The sequence below is a fragment of the Zea mays genome, chromosome 3 (assembly GCF_902167145.1).
Source record: "Zea mays cultivar B73 chromosome 3, Zm-B73-REFERENCE-NAM-5.0, whole genome shotgun sequence".
NCBI lineage: Eukaryota > Viridiplantae > Streptophyta > Magnoliopsida > Poales > Poaceae > Zea > Zea mays.
In genome coordinates this window covers 180,339,179-180,354,339 of record NC_050098.1, presented here as the reverse complement: position 1 = coordinate 180,354,339, position 15,161 = coordinate 180,339,179, and the positions used below count along the sequence as shown (strand labels likewise).

The 15,161-nt window shown below is 42.0% G+C and overlaps 2 protein-coding genes across 3 annotated transcripts; one reads left to right on the top strand and one right to left on the bottom strand.

Moving 5' to 3' along the window:
* Positions 1-1,794: 1,794 nt before the first annotated feature.
* Positions 1,795-5,052, top strand: LOC100284081 (uncharacterized). The gene is made up of 3 exons (NM_001156979.2): positions 1,795-2,433; positions 4,273-4,347; positions 4,477-5,052. The coding sequence occupies exons 1-3, from the start codon at positions 1,939-1,941 to the stop codon at positions 4,735-4,737; spliced, it is 831 nt and encodes a 276-aa protein (NP_001150451.2). The 5' UTR covers positions 1,795-1,938; the 3' UTR covers positions 4,738-5,052.
* A 3,229-nt stretch (positions 5,053-8,281) lies between these two features.
* Positions 8,282-14,638, bottom strand: LOC100193368 (COV1-like protein). Of its 2 annotated transcripts, none has more exons than XM_020549479.1 (8): positions 14,287-14,638; positions 11,948-12,000; positions 11,743-11,852; positions 11,171-11,338; positions 10,976-11,073; positions 10,490-10,616; positions 8,893-9,020; positions 8,282-8,786 (listed from the first exon to the last, which is right to left on the bottom strand). In XM_020549479.1, exons 1-7 carry the CDS (start codon positions 14,404-14,406, stop codon positions 8,920-8,922), a joined length of 777 nt encoding a protein of 258 aa, XP_020405068.1. In that variant the 5' UTR covers positions 14,407-14,638; the 3' UTR covers positions 8,282-8,786; positions 8,893-8,919. The 2 variants fall into 2 exon arrangements, with proteins under 2 accessions (XP_020405068.1, NP_001131970.1); NM_001138498.1 differs by having other exon boundaries at positions 8,311-8,802; positions 14,287-14,517.
* Between the last annotated feature and the right edge of the window lie 523 nt (positions 14,639-15,161).

Sequence of the window (15,161 nt, the reverse complement as noted above, 5' to 3'; positions counted from 1 at the left end):
TGCGATCATTTCTTTTATGCAATATCTACTTGTGAAAACGTATTCGCACACAAGTGTTCCGAAGCGACAAATAGGAGCATCGAAAGTTCAGTTTAACAACATTGTTGCAAGAATATTAGACGGTAATTAGGGACACACAGGGCTAGTTTAGAAATTCGAAATCCTCTTCGGATTGGAGAGAATTGAGAAGAATTAATAATTAATTTCCCTCAATTCTATCTAATCCTTGATTTCCCAAACTAGTCTTTGATTTTCAAAACTACTCCCAAATATGGTGGAGTAGCAAATATCGGTGCCCAAGCACCAAAGTGTCAGACTATCACAATTTGATCGCTAGAGGCTGGAGCAGAAGAAATGGAACCAACGTGACTGTCCATATCAATGCCTATATCTTGAATCTTCGTGAAATAATTTTATTGTAGAAGAAAATTCTAATGGCCTATTGGTCCAGCTTGAGACATTAATAATGTGTTTGGTTTGAGGAGTGAAGTGATTCATCTTCTTCTCACTTCTCACTTTTTATTTGGTTTGTGGAATAAAATGGATTGATCCATCGTCACCTCATTCCTCGTAAGCTAATAATTAGTATATAAATGAGGAGTGAATTGATTCCACCAAAATTGATGGAATGAACTTATGATGCATCACCTCATGAAGCATAGAGTGACTTCACAAACCAAACACACCATAATATTTCATTGTCGAGATCATTTATCCTCATTGAAAGATCTGTATGTGCCATTTTTGTGTACACGGTCATCAGCTGATGCCTGATTCTATACATTACCATTTTAAGATGGTTTGTGTTTTCTCAACATGCACAGGTCATAGTTGTTGAAGATCATTTGAGCACATTTAACATCCCAAAAGAAATAGCAAACATTTTATAAGACTCACGAACTTCATACATACTTCGTTTAAAACGTTAGATTTTATATACAAATGTTTTGACGAACTATAATACAAATACAAACACTCATAAATTTATGTCCTGATTGGAATTATCTAGAGCTAATAATTAGCTAGCTAACAAAAATCTACTTGGATTGGGCCTGCTAATGAACTAATTGTTATTTGTAAGTTAATTAACAATTAGCTAAAATATTAGCTGAAGGTGTTTGAAACCTTCGTAACTAATTTTAGCAGTTAATCCCTCCGGTTCCAAAATTGTTGACGTGTTATGGGCACCGAGCCCACAGTGCAGTGTCCGGTCACTCGTGAGTATTTTTTTATTCACACGTGTGAACAATACCGATCAGATAGAGTTTGTTAGAGTTGCACGCGCGGGTAACAATACCGGTCAGATAGGGTTTGCTAGCATTGCTTAGGTATTAAGTTAGGATTACCCCTCTTAGAGTGGTAGGGTGTCATTAGAAAATATATAAAAATAATAGATCTGGATTTACTTAAAGGCCTCCTGCAAGAGTGTGAGTACGAGATCTATCTTGTCAAATATCACGGAAATTTAGGTGGTGCAATATTAGTTTGCAAATTTTGGTTAAACTTATTGTTTGGCTTAACAAAAATGAGAATTATATTTTCTTAAGACGGAGGGAGGACGCAAAAATGACATGCTGCTGCAACCGTATTTTTCAAAATCCACCCTCTGTTCCACAAATTTTCACTAAAATAACGTTACTTAAAAATCAAAAGACCACTGAGTCAGGACTCAGGAATCACCGACTTTTCGATTCTACGGCCGCTCGCGGGCCTTTCACTGCTGAGCAGCCGAACCCACTCACGTGACCTGACGGCTGACGCATCTCCCTCCTCGGTCCTCGCTAGGCTGGTCGGCAGTGACACACACCCGCAATTCGCAAACCCGCCCCCAAGCCCATCCCTCCCGCCCGCCAGGTCCCGCGAGATCTCTCACAGCCCCCTCAGATCCGCCTCCCCTCGCCGCCGGCGCGCTCGCGCGCTTTCCGCACGCCCGCCGCCATGTCGCACAACCACGGCGACACGATCCCGCTCCACCCCTCGTCGGCGCAGTCCGACATGGACGAGATCGAGAGCCTCATCCACGCCGCGCCATCCCCGGCCACCGTGCTCCCCGCGCGGCCACCGTCTCCGACGCGGGCCTCCATCCCCGTTTCTTCCTCTCCGGCCCCGTCGCCCGTCCCCACGAAGCCGCCTTTCCCCGCCGCTTCCATCCCAATCTCCGTCTCCGTCTCCCCCGTTCCCGTTCCCGCGTCCGTCTCCGTCCCCATCGGCGCCGACGGGTTTGGGTCTCCGCCCAACACGCTCACGGAGCCGGTATGGGACACCATCAAGCGAGACTTAGCACGCATCGTCAGCAATCTCAAGCTCGTCGTCTTCCCCAATCCCTACCGCGAGGACCCCGGCAAGGCGCTTAGGGACTGGGACCTGTGGGGTCCCTTCTTCTTCATCGTCTTCCTAGGCCTCACGCTCTCCTGGTCGGCTTCCGTGAAGAAGGTACCCACTTCTTACCGCAACTAGATCTGGTGTTCTATTTTATACGGATTGTAGTAGCTACTGCTTTGGTAGTATATGTTCTGAAGGAGAAATTTGTCAGGGATTCATGATATACCACTAGTTCACACTGCAGCTCTCATTTTCCTCAAATATACCGGAAAGCAGGTTGGACTGTACATAAATTAAACTGGGTATATGCCACCATGTGAAGTTTTTTTAGGGGTGGACAATTACCATCTGCAAGGTCATTGTTTCTGTTTCTATTGCGGCGTTCGTATGGTTCAAAGCAAGGAGGCTACTTATCATGTGGTTTTTGCAAGTGGACGCATGCTGAATGTTGCATGTGAATCACTTTTTATACTCTACCCTCTTAATTAGTTTCTTATACTGATAATCCATTTCTTCCTTGCATCCATGCAAATTAAAGTGTCAATCTGATGTCATTTATTCTTCTTGGGTTGAGTTTTCAGAATGTGTTATGCTGTTAGTTCCAAATGGATAAGGAACTGGGAAGCATCACATCACAATGATTAAGTTTAATTGAATGTAGTGTTCTAGCCAAACTGTGCCTTCATACCTAACAAAAAAAGAGAGGCTGGAACTTGTTTGATGATTCTGCATTAGTACAACAACACCATAGCCTTTTGTCCCAAGCAAGTTGGGGCAGGCTAGAGATGAAACCCACAAGAAACAAAGATAAAAAGAAAAAACACCGAAAGGGTAAAAGAAAGACGGTAGAGTTAAGTACTTAAGTAAAAAAAGATCATGGTTTGGGCACATTGATTGCTAGTCTCCAAGGGCACGTATCCTTAGCTAATTCCTTGGAGATATTCCACTCCTTAAGATCTCTCTTAACCGCCTCGTCCCTACCTCTTTTTACATTATCGACCTGCTCTTAAATCCCTCTACACACCGGCACCTCAGGAGGTCTCCTTTGGACATGTTCAAACCATCTCAACCGATGTTGAATCAATTTATCCTCAATTGGTGCCACCCCAACCCTATCTCGAGTATCTTTGTTTCGAACTCTATCCCTTCTTGTGTACCCACAAAACCAACGTAACATGCACATCTCTGCCACACTCAGTTGTCGGACATGTCGCCTTTTTGTTGGCCAACATTCAGCACCATATAGCATCGCCGAGCGATTCTGCATTAGTAATGAGAAATTTCCTAAAGAAATATTTCATGCAGAAACTACAATCTTGGTCGTTACATGAAAGGCTTCACTAGTTCTTATATGTTAGTTATACAATTATTTTTTGGTGTTAGTAGCGTCCCCCTCGTATTATGTAGAAAGTTTTATGGTTGCCTGAAGGAAACCAAATTTGTTTGCATTCTCTTGCATAAGAGTGTTTTTCTACTATTTACTGAAAAGAAATAGTTGTGTTGGTAGTATAGCTTGTTAGATACTTGGTAGGTATTTCCCCCTCGTTCTTATAGAACACAAGGTATCCTGAATGAACATAAATATTCCAAAAGTACCATTTCCTTTTGTTGCTTCTTGTACTGTTTTTAAATATAAGACATATCACCGAGGCTCTGGTTGGTCACATCTGCATGGCACATCATATAGAAGAAAACATCCAGGGAGAGAATTATCAATTATGTCTGTATTACATTGAGCCATCATAGTTGCAAGCTGAACAAACAATTTACATGTAAGCTTGTACTTCAATCTTTCAGTTAGTGCGCTAGTGCTTTTTACTTTACTTTAAACACACAAAATGTGTGTTTCTGTTGCGCTCTATCAAATCTATCATTATTCATTAATCGAATATTTGAATTTTATAGCTCCTAATGTGCAAAGTAATAATCCTGTTTTGTTTGTCCTTGTAGTCTGAAGTATTTGCTGTTGCATTCGCGGTCCTGGCAGCTGGTGCTATAATTCTGACCTTGAATGTTCTGCTTCTGGTAAGACCTTTTTTCTTCTACACATAAGCACGGTCACACATGCACATGACTGTTGGAGGTCAATTGCCTCTGTGCTAATCAAAGTACCTTCTTAGAAGTTCTACAATTATTTACTCAAGCACTTTTCAGGGGGGGCACATCATCTTCTTCCAAAGCCTGAGTCTTCTTGGCTATTGCCTATTTCCATTGGATGTTGGTGCTCTAGTTTGCATGCTGAAGGACAATGTCATACTTAAGATTGTCGTGGTGACAATCACATTGGCTTGGAGCTCCTGGGCTGCGTATCCATTCATGAGCGCTGCTGTTAACCCAAGGAGAAAAGCTCTGGCCCTATATCCTGTCTTCCTCATGTATATCTCAGTTGGTTTCCTCATAATTGCCATTGATTAACGGGGTTGAGCTTTGTAGTAACATCTGAAGAGTTGAGAGTTTCCTTGGATGGTTGAACCACCAGAATACATACAAGTTTGAGTAGACAATGCTTCTATCCTTGTACCCTCGTGGAGTCTTTGTGAATTGCCTCGTAGGAATTTTGGTTTTTACATGATCTTGAGGCATAAGGTTGTAAAATTAGTCGAAAATCTGTATCTGTTGTAAAGGGCATGGACTTTGGACCACTGAAATGGCTGTCAAGCTTTCGTATACTGCAATGTATGCTGTTCAAAAGTCAACTATTCAAATATTCGATTATTCCTTGAATACTCTTTCGAAGGTGCATCATGTGTTAGTACTTAATAAGCCGACTAGGATTATCTGGACGGCTGGAGCTTAGTGATCAAATCTTTGGATGAGGCTGTGAGACACGCTCCTTGAGTTCTGCTGCATTGGCAAAAGAGGAAAATTCGTTCAGGGCTAGTTTGGGAGTTCAAATACCGAAGAGAATTGGAGAGGCTAAAATCTTCTTCTTATTCGAAATTGAATAAGGGGAGGATTTTAGCCTCTCCAATCCCCTCCAGTTTTGTGGCTCTCAAACTAACCAATACCATTCTTTCCCTTTCCCTAGGAAATGCCCCTCGCCGGTAAAACATCCACCTTATCTAGCCGTTCTTGTTTTTCTTTCTTTTTAAAATCTCAAATTATCTAAGAAAATAACCTTCTTACCTTTACTGCAACCAAACGTCAGAATTAATACTACCCTTGAATCAGTCCAAGAACGTTGAACCAAACCAGTTTTTTCCATACATATATCTTACAGTGGTTTTTTGTATGACGAATTCTAATAGCAATAGTTTTGAAGCAAGTTTAAAAATAATTAAAATATGTCAAACATTAGCATCACCTTCACCACAATAATTCAAATAACATGTTCTCATGCCGACCATACAAAGCAAAATAACATGATGTCCATTATATGCCGTTTAATTTAAACATGGTAGGTGCGCCACAATAGGGGCAGAAAGGTCATTTTCTAAATAAACTTAAGGTTAAAAAAGGAAAATAGTGCCAGCTAGGTAGATAAGTGCTATAATCTAGCCAGAATTGCAGTAGCGAACAAATTCCAATGCATGTTCTTAGATAGGGGTATCCTATAAATAAAATCAAATAGAACAGGGATTCTAATTTGATGAACTTCTGTCTACAATTATAAAGCATAGAAACATTTAATTTTTTTAAATTATCAAGGGATTCTACCTAAGCCCCAATCGCATGAGTATTTGTCCTTTTCATCCACCAACTACGAGGATCAAGGCCTCCATGATTCACAGAGGGTTATATGTGTCATTTTTACCCTATAACTTGTATCAAATCTTAGGATACTCTAGATTCAAGATGTCCTAGGATATCCTATGTTCCAAGACAAAGAAACTAGAGGGACTTAATCCCTTTGGAGTTTGACAAGAGACTTTCATGAGATGGTTGACCATTGGCTTAATAGATTGAGGAAATAACTTGGCTTGGCTCGGCTCGGGAGCCGAGCCTGGTTTTTGGGCTCGTTGGTGAAGCGAGCCGAGCCATTCTAGCTCGTGAACTGTGCCAACTTTATTGACTTGATCAATTTGTAGAATCATAATGGATTATCGATTTATTTCTTAGTCTTTAATAATGGATATATGACAATTCAAAATTTAAATCGCTCAAAATATTAAATAATGATTTTATATTTTATATTTAAATACTATTAGTTTAATAAATAATGCAATTATATTTACCAAGGTGTGGCTCGTGAGCCGAGCCTCATCCCTAAGCTCGTGCAATGGGCGAGTCGAGATCGATCACCTGAAAGCATCTAGACCCCTGGTTGGTTTTAGTGATGAATGACAATATAATATTATATATGACTAACGTGTGTTTTGCAGAGCAAATGTTAAGTTAGGTCGCATTACAGGAGGTTGTGTTGTAACAGTGAAAACAATCCCTCAGATGAGAACTTAAAGCGACGGCTGAAAAAGGTGAATCAAAAGATGGTCTTCATATTCCAGGTGTCGTATGAGTTGTGGACACTTAGTATAGAGTTAGGTCTTCTATTTTTTGTTTTAGCCGTACTATAAAGAGAGGTTGTGGATGAGTAGTTTGACCAAGAGAATTCTAGTGTAGTGTTGGTGTATATTCATACCCACAACTAGTGCTAGGTGTCACTCTATAACACACTCACGAGTTAGAACGAAATCAGGATAGAAAATCTAAGGAAAACAAACTAGGGTTGCTGACAGTGGGCCCTGTTAGCCCCCGGGAGCAACCCTCTGCTCCCAGGAAAACCCGAGAGCAAGTTGTTCGTTGGCTCGAATTTTAGCCGTGCACCGGACTGTTCGGTGCGCCGTCAGAGCAACGGCTAGCTGTTAGAACTAGCCATTGGTGCGCACCGTTGGCACACCAGACTATATGCGCAGTAGCCTACAGTAACGACTAGTTTTGGTTGATGTGGGTAGTTATACCCTCTCTATCAGCCCACATTGAGTATCTTGCTACCCACATACACTTGTATTAATTTCTAGTGCATTGTAAGCCCACAAAGTATAGTGAGGTGATTAGAAAAATCATAATCTCATGTTAGGACCTCATTAGTGCGCATGAGAGCCACATAGAGCACACACCATATATATTAGGCTTCTAGTGATCAAGTTAAAGTATATAGTTTATTACTCTTGGTGATCGGCATCACCTAGACGGTTTGGTGGCCATTGGAGTTCGGTGATCACCCCGGAGGACTTGTTGGTGACCGATCTCAAGATTGTACGCGGTTGTGAGGTATCCACGACGCCGGAGAGGCAAAGGATCATCTCATAGAGAACACTTGGTTCTTGCAAGGACCAAGGGGGAGTTATACCCTTGCGTGGGTGCTCCAGCAAGGACTAGGGAAGAGTGTCGACTCTTCGATAACTAGGGAAAAAAATAGAGAAGTCTTCTTGCCCTTACTTTACATTCCGCATTTACTTTGAACATTTTATTTTGTGCAATTGGTTAGTTAGTATTTGTAGCAATAACTTATGGTTATTGTCTATCTAGTAGTATTTACTTATTGCTAGTAATTTGGGTGAAATTGGGCTCATGCTTAGAGTTTACCTTTTGTTGAACTTTAAAAGGTTGTAAAGACCATTTCCCTTTCAATTGGGTCAGGTCAAGGTTGGATCTAGTTGTTTGGCACCATCCACGTTTAACCCATGCATAATGCGGGTTCGTGCGTCTCTTTGGAAGGCAACGACTGTTATGCAAGCCGTCCTTCTGTGCAAGCATGCAAGCAAAACATCTGATCCATTAGATCGTGGTCCAACCGTAGGTCACATTTAACACTTAAACCCTTCCACCACCAGCTCAATAATCTTTATAAAAAAACCCTAGCAAACCATGGTCGTATCTATGATTAGATCGTAATCTAATGGATCAGATGGTTTACTTGCACGCTTGCACAGAATGACTGCTTGCATAGCACTCGTTGCCCTGTTGGAAAGCGTCGGAGCGTTGTGTGATCTCTTTAGCCACGTTACACGATAGAATAAAATCAAGAAACAAGTCTGTAAATCTGAAAGAAGAAATCTGGTCAGAGCGTTGTGTGATCTCTTTGTAACGTAAGATGTTATACAGCACGTAGTTACAAACGAATTTAATCAATTATACACCTCACGCGTAGACGCTAACATTTTGAACCAGTACTAGTAAGTGCACAAAGAGTAGCACAAGTTTGAGGGCTGGTTTGGTGACCAGTGAATTGAAGCCCATGATCCCCTTCAATTTACTGATTAGTTTGGCAACTCCATTTTTTAAAGAGATTTCTATTTTTTAAGGGAAAATAAACTATATTTTCTTGAAAAAATAGGAATCCCCTGTAAAAATGGGGTTGCCAAACTAGCCTAAGACAATAAATTATCCCAGGGCATCAACACGATGCTTCCCTGCAGTATGGAAATGCCACAATGGCTCAGCACAAAGTTGCTCCTCTATCCAAATCACATGGCTACGCATATAGCCAAGGCACCCTAATCGTGCCCCACAGGTCATGCTATCTGCTTGATGCACGACCTAATATCAGTAAACATGCATTATCAGAAAAAAAAATCAGTGAAGATGCAAAACACAACACCTGGGGTTACATAAGTTGGAAACTTTTACCTTGTTGCATATGTGACATGTTTTACATCACGTCATTCTATTTAGACGAATGTTCTGGCTTTTCCGTGGCATGGGCTCCAGTGATGCAATCACCTGAGGCATGGTCATTCCTCCTGACACAATTATTTCTGCAGAAACCAAAAGAATGAATAATATATTGGTTTATCAATCCTAGCAAGCAATAATTAAATGGATTTGTTATTTGGCCATGTCTACAGAAGTTGGGGATGGAAATAGCACCCTCTTTTGGCGTGACAGGTGGCTGATGGGTTGTCGGGCCTTAGTGCCTAAGCGAATTACTTGTAAGAGGACAGTTGTTGAAGGCACTGCGGACATGTCTTGGGTCCAGGATATTCATGGGGTGGCTACTCTGGAAGTTATTGCTGAATTCATAAGTTTGTGGGAAGTTATTTCAGAGGTGATACTGCTGACAGATACTCCAGATAGACACATCTGGAGGTTTTCTAGTTCGGGCTGCTGATCTGCTAAATTGGCTTATGATTCGCTGCTATATGGAGCTACTGGTTTTGAGCATTGGAAACGTATCTGGAAGAGTTGGGCACCTCCCAAATGTCGTTTCTTTTCCTGTGGTTAGTAGCCGCTGTTGGACAGCAGACCGGTTGGCTAGGCGAAACCTTAATCACCCAGAAGCTTTTTTTTTGTGCCCAAGAAATGGAGACCATTAATCATCTGCTATTGTCCTGTGTTTTCTCCAGAAAAATTCTGGTTTATGCTCTTGCAACAGATTGGCCTAGCTGGTTTAGCGCCACAACCTTCTAATGTTGAGTTCCTTGGTTGGTCGAGGGATACAAGAAATTTTATTAGTAGCTCCTTCAAGGATGGGCTGAACTCCTTGGTGATCCTAGGAGCATGGACTCTGTGGCGACATCGCAACGACTGCGTGTTCAATGGAGTTAAGCCAGACATCTCTACAATTATGATTATGTCAGGAAATGAAATTACAATTTGGGAGATGGCTGGGGGCTGGGACCAAGGGTCTGCCGTTGCCTAGTGTTCATGGTTAAAGGTCATAGGGTGTTTTATGTTGGTCGTTTCTGCTGTTGTCTCTTCTTCAGTTCCCCTCATGTAGCTCTGTAGTGGCCTATTGGCCTTGTGTATATTGTACACTCTTCTATTAATAAATAAAAGCATATAGCACATGCTAACGCTACGATTGCGGAGAGGGGAGGGGTCGACGGCGGCGGCAGTGGGGGATGCTAGGGGAGGGGGAGGCTGGGGGATGAAGGATGATCCAAATAATATTGTCCATTGAATTTTAATGAGTAAAAGTGGGGGTTATCCACCGACCTAAATCCTTGGTTTAGGTTGTGTTAAATTTGGGTGCAATTTTTTGGTGGATTTAGTGAAGGTCGTGGGCGTGGGGTAATTTGGTTGGGTGGGTTTTGCAAAGTTAAAACTGATGGATTATATATGGAATAGATAATGCTATGCAGCTCTCCTACGTATTCGAGAAAAATATTCAATGGATTTGCAAGTTTTTTGTAATGCAAAATTGACTAGATGAGAAAAACAACAATGATTTCAAGGAAAGTTGCCACGTGGCATAATAATAGAGGATAGGCATCAACTACCGTACCAATTCCTTCTCGAATGGATAAATTAGGTCTTATGATCTCCTCAGAGTTCACCAGAAATATGTCACCGATGTATAGATGATTTGTTGGCACATACACACTACACAGTTCTTCATCGCCTTTGTCAGTCTGCAAAAAGAAAGGTACATCCACATCAAAAGGGAGCGTGCATGTAGGGCATGACAAAATCAAAAGCTAATAGCATGTAGCAGTTTATTTTTTATAAAGCAAAACATATGGTCGCTAAATGACGGACCCAATGCTGGTGGCTCCCACATGAGTAAGATATGAGGAAGGAATAACCAAGGCAAGCATTACCCTGCATTTCGCAGGGAGGCTGCATTGAACCCAAAATCTTTGCTCGGTGGGAAGGCTTCTCACCACCTTTGGCTCATATGTTCACTAAAAGTATGAATTTTGCCTCAGCAACTTTCCTATATATAGAATATGAATTTTTCTTCAGCAACATTTCTATATATATCAAGTACCTGAAGGACCACAGTTGATGTTATGAATCCAAATGCATATTCACCAATTCGTGGATGACGAATTATTGCAACTTCTTTGAAAGCAGTCGTATTTTGATCTGACAACAGAATAATTACATAAGAAATATTCTTCTGCAAAATATATTTAAATTAAACTTATAAAAAAAGAAATGCATGCAAAAGAAGCTGCCTGACCTGGTGAAATTGCAGTGCTGACTTGCTTTGATGCTGAATATATATGTCTTACAAATGGCATTTTCTTTATAAACCACTCGCCCACCCAGAAGATGGTTGAACCAACCCATGAAGAAACAAATATTCCAACCAGAAATATGAATACCATAGAAGTCAAAAAACCAAGACCTGCAATCATATCATGAAAACAAATAAGCATTTGAGACCATAGGTATAATTCTTCTGGACACTGTAGCAAGAATAGATGAAGTTTCATCAAATTAATTATGTAGAAGAGGATTATAAGACAAGATTGTATTCCATCAATCAATTTTCCAAAGAGTCAAAGTTTCAATACTATTCTCAGCATCATAATGTGGGGTCCACAACCAGAATATAGTGCAAACTGTTCCTTTAATTTTGTTGAAGGGCTTATATTTCGTAGGACAACAGATTATTGCATTCATGGCACCACTACATGGGTGACATGTCAACAAAAATCATCAAGGACAAAAGAAAAGAAAAAGTATAGCATTTCCCTTAGTTTACAACCACCATATACAGAAAGTTTAAACTAAATGTACAATGATTACCAAATATGTCGATTCCAATTTTTGCATATAGGGGACTGAAAAACCCATCAACAAATTGAATAAACCACCATGTGATGAAGAACGTGACTGCAACAGGAAAAAGGACTACACTGCATACATAAAACACAAGAAATAGATCAGGCATAAATAAAAGGTATACATAGATATGGCAACAGGTTTAGCTCAATTCTTGTGAAGGGTGTACCATCCAGTCATAAACTTTCTTGAGACCCAACTTTGAAGAACAGCACAGCATGCCTGCACAGAATAATGGTGGACAAAGTACAAATCAAGTATAAAGGTATGTTTCTCAGACTTAGTACATTGTTTTAGAGACTAATGTATTGTGTATAAGTGCTGGAAACAGGAAAAATCAAGTTGAAATTAAAGATGGCTTTGTTCTGCCGAAGTCAGCTCAGTCTGGGTGCACCGGACTGTCCGGTGGTGCACCGGACAGTCCGGTGCGCCAGGCTGGCTCAGGCGAACTTGCTGCTCTCGGGAAGTAATTAACGCCGTACGGCTATAATTCACCGGACTGTCCGGTGTGCACCGGACTGTCCGGTGAGCCAACGGTCGGCCGCACGATCCGCGCGAGACACGTGGCCGAGCCAACGGTCGGAAGGGGGCACCGGACTGTCCGGTGCGCCAACGGCTCCAAAGCGCCAACGGTCGGCTTCGCCAAATAAGGAAAGAAATCCGCACCGGACAGTGTCCGATGGTGCACCGGACTGTCCGGTGCGCCAGGCGACAGAAGGCAAGAATTGCCTTCCTGGAATGCACTCAACGGCTCCTAGCTGCCTTGGGGCTATAAAAGGAACCCCTAGGCGCATGGAGGAGTACACCAAGCATTCTCTAAGCATTCTCTAAGCATTCATAAGCACCAAGACTTCGATTCCGCGCATTTGATTTTTTGTGATAGCAATTAGAGCTCCGTTTGAGTTGTGAACTCGTTAAGTTTTGTTGTGAGCTCTTGTTGCGACTTGTGTGCGTGTTGGTACTGTGATTTTTGTGTCTTGTGTGCGTTGCTCATCCCTCCCTTACTCCGTGCTTCTTTGTGAACTTCAAAGTGTAAGGGCGAGAGGCTCCAAGTTGTGGAGATTCCTCGCAAACGGGATATAGTAAAGCAAAGCAAAACACCGTGGTATTCAAGTGGGTCTTTGGACCGCTTGAGAGGGGTTGATTGCAACCCTCGTCCGTTGGGACGCCACAACGTGGACTAGGCAAGTGTTGAACTTGGCCGAACCACGGGATAAACCACTGTGTCTATCTGTGATTGATCTTCTTGTGGTTATCGTGTCTTACAAAGACTCTTCTCTAGCCACTTGGCATTCTTGTGCTAACTGCTAATCAAGTTTTGTGGCATTAAAGTTCAAGTTTTACAGGATCACCTATTCACCCCCCTCTAGGTGCTCTCAGTTATGTTTGCAATAGTTAAAAGTTTTGTCAATGTGTCCTGGAGATGCAGAGGTGCAACATGTGTGTTGTCATAGTTCAACTGACAATGTAAATAGCAAGCAACAAAGGCAAACAAAACATTGAGCAAAGCAAAAAAAAAACAAGTTTAACCTCCAGAGATGAAGAACCGTTTGTTTTTCTCATTCATGCATGACAGATTTATTTCCAGGACAGGTATATAGAGCAAACAAATATTTGAGTGCTGTAACCTCAGATGTACGATTCAAAATAATATGAAGAAACATGGAAAACATACTTCACTTCTACAACATCCACGTTTCTTTGTATGAGTTCCTTAGGTCATTATAGATTTAAATATGGATCATGTTATACCACCTCATAATAGATTAAACAGTAAAACAATGTATAATTTCATGAACTATCTTGTATTTAAAAATTTTAGACTACAGTACAAGAATGCACCACACTACCGCAGTAATAAGTAATTACACCAACTTAGGGGATGTTTGGGACCACTCCAGCTCTAAAAAAATTGATGGAGTTGGTGGAGCAGGTTATTAGGTGCTTCAGAAAATCGTGAAGCTGAAGTTGTGGACCTTTAGAATACATTTAGATGAGTCATTTTGTATTGTTTAGATTGAAAATATTTTTATAACTATTTTAATGTATACTATAAACTACAGCTCTACGCTACAGCTAGAAACTAGAGCAGTTCCAACCGCCCCCCTCTCCTTAAGTTCAATCACACATACATAAGACTATGCAGCAACCACGCAACAACAATCATCTTCAGACTACAGGTGGACTCCAGAAAACATGTAATCCATCGCATGCCCGTTTGCTGATAACGTCATGTTTGCGCTAATGTCAGATAAGTAGTTCGATCAAACATTAAAACTAAGGCAAAATTCCTAAATCTAAACCTGCCCACAGCAAAATCAATGAATTCGAGGCTTGCATCGAATTGACAAACATTCCGAAAGCCCGAAAGGATCCGACCACTGGGAGGCACAAGTCTAATAGTCGAACGGTCAGCAAGACCCTAAAAGGGCAGCACAGGCGCGCAACTAGTCCAATGCCGCCGCAACTCACGAAGCAAACGAAGGAGCGTAGAGACTAGATCCGGACCTTGCGTGTGGAGGTGGTGGGCGAGCTGGGCCGCGGCGGCGACTTGGCCGGGTCCTCGGGGTCGACAGCCTCTGCCGCCTGGCTGAGCGGGATCGACGTCGACTCCTTTTCCTCCGCCATGGCTCCTCCGGGGTCTCCCTCTTCTAGAAGCTCCTCGCGGGGCGGGTGGAATGAAGCAGATGCGGGTGTGGCGTCGCTTCGGGCTGGGGGGCGGCTGCTTTTGGCTGGCGGCGAGTAGCAGCAAGCAAAAGCGGTTGGTGGCCGAGTACGCAAGGCCGCAAGGGACAGACGGGGCCAGACGGACGGCCGCCGAGAAAGAGACGACGACGTTAACCCTGGCAGTGACGGAGTGACCAAGTTGCTCTTCGAGAAATCGAGATCCACCTCTGACGTTTTGTTCCTACCTGTCAGCGTGTCTCCCCGTTTGGGAGCCGAACTCAACGCGACGGTCAGCGACTCAGCGTATCGGTTGGACGGCGGGCAACACCCGAGACGCGGATGCCTCGTCGTAAGTCGTAACGGCCGGTTTGGTGCACATGGAACATGGAACGAGCTGTGGTGCATTATTAAAATTTTGTTTCAAAACCACGGTATTTTATATATTATAGTATTTTTATATTGAAAACTCTACTACTCTAACCTAAAGTGTTTACGGTATAGCTAGTTTTTAGCTAAATATCATAGTTTACAATGTTATATACAAACAATGTTTTCTCAAAATCATGGTATTTTATAGCTGGCCAAAACTATAATATTGGTATTCACTAAGACTCTTATGAAGGAGTATAGCAACTTTGACAAGATACTACACCAACCCAATCCAAAAACCAAATATTAAAGTACTTCTAACAGAAAAGGCCATGAGACAGAGTCAA